General features: G+C 37.3%; 1 protein-coding gene across 5 annotated transcripts in view; it reads right to left on the bottom strand.

The window, feature by feature from the left end:
- The window catches only part of FAIM (Fas apoptotic inhibitory molecule), a 25067-nt gene that overhangs the window by 12660 nt on the left and 1741 nt on the right, over window positions 1–10666 (bottom strand). Inside the window, exons 1-5 of one of the 5 annotated variants that reach the window (XM_008592468.1) lie at window positions 10152–10279; window positions 4094–4151; window positions 2431–2563; window positions 1995–2031; window positions 1680–1871 (exon numbers count right to left, since the gene is read on the bottom strand). In XM_008592468.1, the coding sequence (XP_008590690.1) occupies window positions 1680–1871; window positions 1995–2031; window positions 2431–2563; window positions 4094–4151; window positions 10152–10230 (499 nt within the window). In that variant the 5' untranslated portion in view covers window positions 10231–10279. Of the gene's footprint in view, window positions 1–1679; window positions 1872–1994; window positions 2032–2430; window positions 2564–4093; window positions 4152–9810; window positions 9965–10151; window positions 10280–10666 lie in introns of those variants that run through there. The other 4 variants (XM_008592469.1, XM_008592471.1, XM_008592472.1 and 1 more) reach the window with 4 other exon arrangements.

Below are 10666 nucleotides of genomic sequence, written 5' to 3'. Positions count from 1 at the left end.
TATAGCAAGGAAGCCATCAAAGTCTACTGAGGGTATGTCAACAGGACTCAGCAACTAATGACCAAAAATGGGACAATTTGAGCATCAATAAAAATAACTAATGCATTGAAACACATCAAGTTATTTAAATCCATGAGTTAATAATGATTTAAAAAACCTAAATGATCACTTGTAGACGAAGATAAGACAATACAATATTTTGAAAGCTGGTGAATAAAGGGAAAGCAGTCATCCTGCATTTTCTACACAAAATGTACCATGTGTAACCAAACAGTAGACAACAGGAAGGCTCTAATTAAAGAAGTATTCTGGCTAATAAACAAGGAATGATAGAACCAGAGTATCACTATTTGGCAACCACTTATGAGTTAAAGAATCTAGGCACTAGGCATTAATGCTTGCCAACATCAAAAAAAGAGTGACATGGGCCGGCCTGGTGGCGCACTGGAGAGTGCGCCGCTTGGGAGTGCGGCGGCGCTCCTGCCGAGGGTTCGGATCCGATGTGGAGACCAGTTCCCGCTCACTGGCTGAGCGCGGTGCGGACGCAACACCAAGGGTTGTGATCCCGTTGCCGGTCCCCGGTACGGGCGCGACACCGAGGGTTGCGATCCCGTTACCGGTCAGTAAAAAAGACAAAAAGGAAAAAAAAAAAAAAAGAATGACAAATAAATACTGCATGCTTCCTGATATAGCAAACTATTATGTAGTTTTGCCAGGAAAAAAATTAAACATAAATTTGATTAATTCTTCAGAGTCGACTCCCAATTTACAGGCAATGTAGAAAACAGAGAAGCATCACAGGTATGCAATCAGAAAAATTCAGACCATAGGAAACTCTTAACGATGAACTGATCCAGTTTCTTTAATAAATAAGCTTTGGGCTGGCCTGTGGCTCACTTGGGAGAGCGTGGTGCTGACAACACCAAGTCAAGGGTTAAGATCCCCTTACCACTCAGCTTATAAAAATAAATAAATAAAAAAGCTATACAGGAGTTTTTGGCTTCTTTTTAAACTATGTGTACTTATTTGATAAACATTTTTCATTCTTAAAAAAAAAGGTATTTTCTAGCATCCAACTAGACGTGGGTTCTTTAAAGATGTAGACAAGGTTTCTTTGTCTATACATTCTCAGTGCCTGGCACACTAACTGGCATTTTGTACGTATTCAATAAATATTATCTAAATAAATCAATCAATGAATTAATGTGATGATCGAAACAGCCTTAACTTAGTGATATGAGAAGCAGGAAATACTAGGAATAACCAAGAGAAAGAAAAGGTTACTTTTTAAAAAAATCTACTTTATCTGGACTTTAACTTTGATGATTTTGAACTGATGTAGTCCTAAACCTATCTCAAATTTCCAACTGCCTATAAGACATACTTATAAAGAGAAATACCAAATAATAACAAATGTCTACATCAATATTACTTTTTTTTTTAACCTAAATTTATAATCCTCAACTCCATCACTATAAAAACCTGGCTCTATGATATCTTACATATAAAACAATGAGTTAAGTGAATACTTCATTCACACAGGACACATTAGAAATACACCTGCACTTACACCCCCTCTCCTATTCAATGCTCTCATAAAAGGTCGGGATAGTTAGAGGAACTAATTAAAAAGCAATCATAAAAAGCAAATAAATTCTGTAGAAATGGCACTGACTTACCCAAAACAACTCTATAGTCCTCACCATCCAAGTGTAATACCCAAGTATTGGTGGTTTTTGATCTGTTCTCCATATACTTCTTGAGACTTTTCCCATTAATTTCCAGAGTATATTCATAAGCAAAACCAGTGACAGCATCTATATTTATGGTTGCTTTTGTCTTTGCAGCTCCAACACAAAAGGTTTCTTTGCCTGGCTTGCCCCGCTCCGGCTCCCGAGGCTCAACGTCCAGCCGGGACGCGCGGAGCTGGGGAAAAGTCGGCGAGAGCGGAGGGCGTGTGGCGAGCGCAGCCAAAATATAAAAGTTTAAAACACCCACTAATTTGAACATCCATTCTTTTCTTATCTCTTCCTAAGTAATAAAATATAAAAGTTTAAAACATGGCGTGTGGCGAGCGCAGCCAAAATATAAAAGTTTAAAACACACAAATGGAAGAAAAATTTAAAATTTTAGAAATAATAATGTAATTAAAGTGACCAAATGGCAATGCCATTTAGATGTACTTATATCAATTCATGATGCCAAGGTTTTAGAAAATAAAGGCATCTTAAGTTTAAATATTAGGTGTTATAATCTATGGATTCTATAACTATTATTAGTTTGTTTTATACAGCAAAATGATACAGGCTAAAAACATAACAATAATCATTATAAGAAAAAAGCCCTGAATTCACATATGAAGAAGCTACATTAACAAAATCAGGCTCCTCTGTATACCACATTTTACAAAGTAACATGTTTTTTTCCTACCTTCCCATCTACATATACTACTCGTTTGCCTGTTGTCGTCCCATGTTCAAATTCAATCTTGTGGACTCCGTCACTTAAAGCAACATCCCAAACAGCTACGAGATCTGTCATTTTTTCCAGACTGTATGGAGGGCTAAAGAAATAAAATAAAGCAATTATAATGTGTCAAAAACAGTAATAAAATAACCAATTAATACTTCCAAGATGAAAATGCCAGATTTTTAAAACCCCTAAAATTTCAAAGTATTAAAGTGATATCACCTAAGAAATCCTACTCACAGTCCATGTAACTATTTTCTCCCTTATTCACTCTTCCTTTAAGATGCAATTACTATATATGGGTATATAGTCCGATTAATTCCAAACAAAGTCACCTTAATATTGATAGGATTAAGAATCTATCAGTTTATCTTGGATAGAATTCTAGGCTAGGCTACAGTACAGTGCATGGGAAGGTCAGTAAAAAGCCTCTATTCCTCCCTTCAACCCTTCATTTAAAAAGCGCAGTATTTAATTTTGGTTTTTCTTTTTCAGATCCAATCACTCCAAAACAAGAACTCTACAAACCTTCCATACTTAAATTAATGAGTATGGACTGGTTTTTTTAAAAAGGGTAGTAATATATTATACTAAGACTGAGGAAAAAAAGCAGTCATGGAAGAAATAACCTATAATAGAGATAAAAAAAATTTTTTTCTTTTTTTTTCTTGACCGGTAAGGGGATCTTAACCCTTGACTTGGTGTTGTCAGCACCACGCTCAGCCAGTGAGCAAACCGGCCATCCCTATGTGGGATCCGAACCCGGGGCCTTGGTGTTATCAGCACCGCACTCTCCCGAGTGAGCCACGGGCCGGCCCCAAATAATTTTTAAATGTAATAAAAAATAGTAATTCTTGGCATTACTACAGGAAATCTTACTTTAAAAATAAAAGATTCTAGTTTGTCTAAAATTTCTGGCACAATTTAAACATACAGGTATACTTTTGATATTAATATTTTTATATAAAATATATAATGTGTTCTATGTGAATGACTTAATACTTCAATATTGATATATTTAGCTTTAAGAGAAGTAACATTTATTACAGCAATAATCATAGTAACAGCTATTCAGTGCTTACTGTACGTCAGTCATTGTTCTAAGAGCTTTACATATATTAACTCATAGAATCCTCACCATGAAATGGGTACTATTAGCATCATTATTTTACAGATGAAGCTCAGAGAGGCTAAGGGTTTACCTGAGGTCACAATGACATTAAATGGCAGAGATAGGATTTAAACCTAGGACTCAGGCTTCAGAGCCTACTGTCTTAACTGCATCTTCCTCTTTGTTTATTCTAATCTCCTCTGTATACTCTAAACCAGAGATAGTAAATGGATTTTACATCATTCTGAAGTGGTTGCCAAGAACTTTGTGCTGAGAAGGATTTGGAGACCTCACATCAAGGTTCTATGAAAAAGGATGCCACATTACTGGTGGCCCTCCTTGCTGCCAGGTATTTACTACCCCTGCTCTAAATCATAAAAAAGCATAAACATGCATTCTGCAATTTTACAAAATGTGCCTTTAACAGAGTAGCTGGATAAATGACTCTTCTGAATGATCTTAAAAGTCTTGAAAATCTCAAAGGCTAGTTTTATTGCAATGCAAGACATTTACCTTTCATCATCTTCAAAGATAGGACTGTCATCTCCAGATGCCATGTTGGCAAAACAGTCTTTAATCCAATTAGCAGGCAGGAAAGAAAAAAGCAGAATTGCAGCAAAGAAAGAATGAGAGCAACGAAGGTGACATCTACAAAGGGTTTTTCTACTTTGCAATCCATTTCTTAAATTGCATGCAGTTTCTCATGAAACAGCTTCTACATACAATAGAATTGCAATCTTTAGTTTTCAAAGAAAGAAGTTAAATCATGAAAATCAACCATATTTTTCCCTGTTATGGATTTATAATTTCTTAAAAATATAATTTCTTAAACCTAGAGAATAAACTCTAGATTATTTCAAATATTATAGCATATCAGAGTTGCAGGAGACTCAAGAGATCCTCTGTTCCATTCTTCTCGAATTGAAGCACCAGAAGCCCCAAGGGTATGAAGCAGTGGGATTGGGGAATACATAAAACTCCAAGATAAACATGACATCTTCTGGGAGCATCAATGTTACAGGTGGTAACTAATCTAAAGTACATTATGGTGGAATATAACTTTTTAATTTTTTTTTGTTTGGTAACTTCAAAGAAGTGGTGATTGTGCAGCAAGCAGCCAGGGATAAATTGGTTTGCTTAGAGCCAACTTAATTTACCTACTTACCTGAGCCCTTTTAATTTACTAGTGCTGATAATGAATCCACAAATGTTATGTGGCTTGCTCAGGTCCCCAGCAGTGCCCAAGCCAGAACTGGAACCCAGTACTGTGCAATGTACTAAACAGTAACAGGGCTGCAGCGCTAATTAAGTTTTACTAAAATCAGAAGCACACACATATTCGAACACATAGGAAACCCTCCACAGTTGAAGTTTTGAGATTAACAGTTGCACCCCTGATATTTACTTACTATCATAAATTCAACTACTTTTTTTTTTCTCCAAGACCTACCTTAGGTTAACCCTTCCCTTTATAGGTGTCGTTTCCATATAGATGACCAAGGGTGCTTTCTCCTTGTTAAAAATGGGAGATTACCAACTCTCTCTGGTTGAAAACAGCCAGAAGCCACAAATGGTTAAAAAGATGTTAAAGAAGAAATTAGCACCCATAAAAGCAATCCAATGGACAAGAAAAGCTAGGAATTTTAGAATAAAAACTAGGTAAAGACTTATACCTAAAATAAATCCCTCTTTTTTTGTTAGAACCATACCAATTTGTGAATTTTTCTAGTCTCAAGAAGCCCTAGGATATCCACTATGAAACTAGAGGATACTGTGCAATTATAGAAATAAAAAGAATACACAGCAATAGAATAAGCCAAACAGCATAATATAAACTTTGATAAAGCATCCTTTGTAAATCAGAGTGCAGTTAGGGATATTATTCAAATTTTGCTCTGTAACTTTTAGATTCTAGAAAGTTCAGTAACACAGCATTCAAACCTGGAAGCACTATAATGTTTTGTATTGTAAGGAACTTCATATATTACTAAATCACACAAAGATATGGCATGGTACATTTAAATTGCAATACCTTTTCATATAGAAGTATAAAACATAACAAATTGGAAGGGAGGTTAGAAATCAAGACCACATTTTTTTTTTTTTTAAGATGACCGGTAAGGGGATCTTAACTCTAGACTTGGTGTTGTCAGCACCACGCTCTCCCAAGTGAGCTAACCGGCCATCCCTATATAGAGATCTGAACCTGCGGCCTTGTTGTTATCAGCACTACACTCTCCCAAGTGAGCCATGGGCTGGCCCGTCAAGAACACATTTTAAAAAAATTTTTCTCTAGACTATCAACATTCATTCGTAGATTCAACAACTATTTATGGACTATTTTAAAAATAACAATTTTCGGGCCGGCCCGTGGCTCACTCGGGAGAGTGTGGTGCTGATAACACCAAGGCCACGGGTTCGGATCCCATATAGGGATGACCGGTTTGCTCACTGGGTGAGCGTGGTGCTGACACCACCAAGTCAAGGGTTAAGATCCCCTTACCGGTCATCTTTTAAAAAATATATATATATATATAACAATTTTCCCCCACAGATATGTACAATTATGTTTCAATTAAAAAATAGCAATTTTCATTCTCCAATTATTGATAATATACATTATAGGAGAGAATTATATACAATGGTCAGAGAAAGCACTGAAGCAATTATCTGGAAAATTTGAAGCAATCCAATTCTACTTAAATAATTATATGTTTTCTACTTATATAACTGTTTGTAACACACATCACATAAACTGTAATGTTTCTTCTTAAACACAAATTCACAAATTAATGTTACTCTTTGCTTGTTTTTCTATAGGCCTGACTAAGGACTGCTTTAACACAAAGTTAGTAGTATTTCAATTTTTCTTGTCCATGTTATCCAATATTTTAAACAAAAGACTAAAAAATTCCTTTTATAAAGAATTAATAATTATAAAATATTTTTATGATTATTCCTGGGAGATTTAATAGCATATTTGGCTTATAAAAGGCTGCAATGCTTCAAATTTTGTACCATTTTCAAAGGCAGAGATTAACTGAAAAAACTGCTTTCTATGCAAGGATTAAAGTGAGTTCTGTAAGACCATAGCCAAAATATGAGACAGTCATACAATTTTCAGCATTGGAAAACAAAAACAATGATATCAGCTATTCTAGCCTCTCTCCCTCCTTATGAGGAAATCAGGGTAAAAAGACACCCTTCCAAACGCCACCCCCCACTGCCAGTCCTGGGTTCTTACTATCTACCCAAATTTCTAACAAGGCTGTGGAGGACCCCAATAATACACACAAAATAAAGAAAAACTTCCACCTGACCCCACCATAAAGAGTAATCCCCATCAACAAATCCCATCTAATGTTTAAGAAAAATGTCCAAAATTAAATCTGCCTCCTGCTTTTGGGCTTCTCTTATCATAGAAGTTTCAATATAGTCTTGAGACCTCTGTGACTTTACATATTTCATCCCAATCTCCACACTTTAAAAATTTAATTGGAATTGCTCTTCTGGCTCAGAAGAAGGGGGCACATGTAGAACACACTATAGTCAGCCATAAATGCAACTGACTGACAGACCGACATCTGGTTTTTTGCTATTCCTATCAGGGGAAAAAAATTTTAAAACACTAGTCAGTTCACCTAATGTGCATAAAAATATGCCCACTGGTGAGTCTTTTAGGGAAACTTGAAATAAAATTGAGATTTAGGCTACAGGGCTGAAACAAAGTGAATATGAATAAAAATGATTATTCTAAAACCTCAATAGACACGAAAGCACAGAGATCAATATTTATTTAAACAGACTTTAAAATACTTTGGGCCATATACTGATTTTTCATTTTGAGAATATCTGACAAAAAAGCCAACTTCCTTCATAACTGGTGACTTCTCTGGATGGTCTACACGAAGTCATATCAGCTTGAGCAAACATAATCCATTCATCCAACAAATAGTTAAATGCACACTAAGTGTTTTTAAAGTACTGCAAAGTCAAATAGATGTTTTAAAACATTCTGTATGGTTTTGTATGGTTTGCAGTGGCTGTGCTCCATTTATTTTCTCAAGGGGAAGTGTACCTTCACAACAAAAGTTTTCTTATGATAAGTGTCCATACTTTAATTTTTCCATTCAACAAACATTTATTTGAACCTGCTATCAAAAGACACTGTACTAGGTTCTGTCAGGAATTTGAAGAATATGCCTCTATCCTTAAAGAATTTATTCATTTCAATTAGTGTTGAGTCAACATAAGAACTAGGTACTCTTCCCAATTTCAAAACTTACTACAAAGGTACAGTAATCAAAACAGTGTGATACTGGTATAAAGATAGACATATAGGCCAATGGAATAAATTGAGAGTTCAGAAATAAACCCATACATCTATGGCTAATTGAGTTTTGATAAGGGCACCAACTGTATTCAGTGGGGAAAGAATAGCCTTTTTGACAGATGGTATGGGCACAACTAGATTTTCATATGCAAGAGAATGAAGCTGGATCCCTACCTCACACCATATACAAAAGTTATCTCAAAGTGGATTAATGATCTAATTAAAAGAGCTAAACCCACAAAACTCGTAGAAGAAAACATAGGGGTAAATTTTCATGACCTTGAATTTGGCAATGGATTTTCAGATATGACACTTTCAAAGAAAAAAAATAGATAAATTGGACTTTGTCAAAATTTAAAATTTTTGTGCATCAAAGGACATTTTCAGGGCAGGCCCATGGCTCACTTGGGAGAGTGTGGTGCTGATAACACCACAGCCACAGGTTTGGATCCCTATATAGGGATGGCCGGTTAGCTCACTTGGGAGAGCGTGGTGCTGACACCATCAAGCCAAGAGTTTAGATCCCCTTAGCAGTCATCTTTTAAAAAAAAAAAAAAAAAGACATTTTCAATAAATTGAAAAGAAAACTTGTGGAATGAGAGAAAATATTTGGAAATCATATATCTGATAAGGGTTTCATATCTAGAACATATAAAGAACCCCTATAACTCAACAACAAGAAGACAACCCAATTAAAAAATGGGCAAAGGACGTATACAGATATGTCTCCAAAGAAGACATACGAATGGTCAATAAACACATGAAAATATGCTAAACACCACTAATCATGAGAAAATGCAAATCAAAACCACAACAAGATACTTCACGCCTTCTAGGAGAGCTATTTTTCAAAAAAATCAGAAAATAATGAGTGATGGTATAGATTTGGAGAAACTGGAACCCTTACAGTTTGCAATGTAAAATGGTACAACTGCTATGTAAAACAGTATGGCAGTTTCTCAAAAACCTAAACATATGGTTATCATATAACCTAGCAATTCCATTCCTAGGTATTACCCCAAAGTACTGAAAGCAGGCATTCAAATGGATATTTGTACACCAATGTTTATTGCTGCACTATCCCAACAGCCAAAAGGTGGAGGACAACGCACATGCCCATTAACATAAGAATGGATTAACAAAAGTTATTCAGCCAAAAAAAGGAATAAAATTCTGATATATTCTGTAACAGCATAGGGCAGAATGCACCCTCAGAGGAATGTGGTCCTAGCCCTGCCAGACCAGGAGAAATGAAGGATTTGGTTTAAAACTTAGGAGGAAGGAATTAATCCACTGTCATTTTGTGTGTGTGTTATTTTTTTGTTATTTTTATTTTTCCACTGTCATTTTAAAACATATTTTACATGCATTTAATTTTCAAGATTATGTGACCAAACTGGAAAATAAATATAAAAAAAAGAATTCCCTCTATTTTTGCACAGATTTTTAAATGTAAATGAAAAAGATGGAAAAACAAATTCCATTTATTTTCATTGATAAGGTTGATGACACACACTTGAAACTTTTTAAATGTTTTCAAAGAAAGCTTTTTGAGTATCTCAAGACTTAGCCATCAGCATAATCTTTTAGAATCCCTTCCCAAGTAATCCAGTACCCATATTTCAGAGCATGAGTTAAACATTAAAACATTTCCACTGTTTATCTAACTCCAGCCTGAATTTTGCCTCAACTGAGGTTTAAACATAGTGGACCGCAGTGATTTGTGGAAGCTAAACCTAAGTCAGTTTAAAAATTACTAAACAGGTTGGTCTCAGTGCAGTGGTGTTTACCACAAACTGATCACAACCAAGTAGAGATTTCTTTGTTCTTTCTCCAGTCCCACTCCTTCCCTTGACTAGCCTTTAAAAAAAATAAATAAAATTACTAAGATGCTCACAGTTGCCTTTTCAGCAAAAAGCTCCAGTTAAGGCCCAGCCACAAGACAGGCCACTCGTTTAACAGGTGTGGACACCGGATGCCCGACCCCTGGTGAAGCACCGGGGGCCTCCAGCAAAGCTGCCCAAGAAGGTCTTTGACTCCGTACCTCCTTGAGCCAGGAATTCCCAAATGCTGCTGACTGGAGGGAAAAAACGAGAGTAACTTTTCTGAGGGCCATTTCTCAATATATACCATAAGCCTTAGGAGGGACTCATTCTAAAGAAATAATCACGCTCAAAAAGCCAGACGGAACCGTGCTCAACGAATTACTTTTTGTAACAACTAAAACCTGAAAACCACCTGTGTGTTCACCATCAGGGAGGGACTCCATGCATCCAGTCACGGCCGTGGCACGCGCGGGGACGGCGGCGGGCGTCATCGTGGCGCACAGAAACGCAGTGTACTGCGGCCGACAGAAAGGACGCGCAGGACTACTGAACGCCGCGGGGAATGCGCCGGCGCGTTACCGAGAGAAAGCGGCCCAGGTACTGCACTTCGTGCCCCACGGGTCCGCGCTAACGGGAAACGCGGGCCAGAAGGAAACGCCCCGTAACCGGCTGGTTCCCAGGGAGCAGGGCTACTGCTGATTTTCGTCCTTCCTTGAGCCTCTTTCGTGTTTTCGACGGCGACAAGTATTGTCTCCACAGTTTGCTGACAGGCGAGGCCGGAGCGGCGGACCGCAGGGCCTGGCCCGGCAGAGACGCCCTCCCGCCCTCGGCTGGCTCCGCGCCCAGCCGCCTCAGCCCGCGGTCGGCGGGGGGGCGAGCAGCGGCCCCAGGCCTCCGACTCGGATAACTTCGGCATACGATATCAAT

The sequence above is a fragment of the Galeopterus variegatus genome, unplaced genomic scaffold (assembly GCF_000696425.1).
Source record: "Galeopterus variegatus unplaced genomic scaffold, G_variegatus-3.0.2 Scaffold7953, whole genome shotgun sequence".
Classification (NCBI taxonomy): domain Eukaryota; kingdom Metazoa; phylum Chordata; class Mammalia; order Dermoptera; family Cynocephalidae; genus Galeopterus; species Galeopterus variegatus.
The sequence above is the reverse complement of the archived record's forward strand: the minus strand, read 5'-3'. Positions and strand labels throughout refer to the sequence as shown.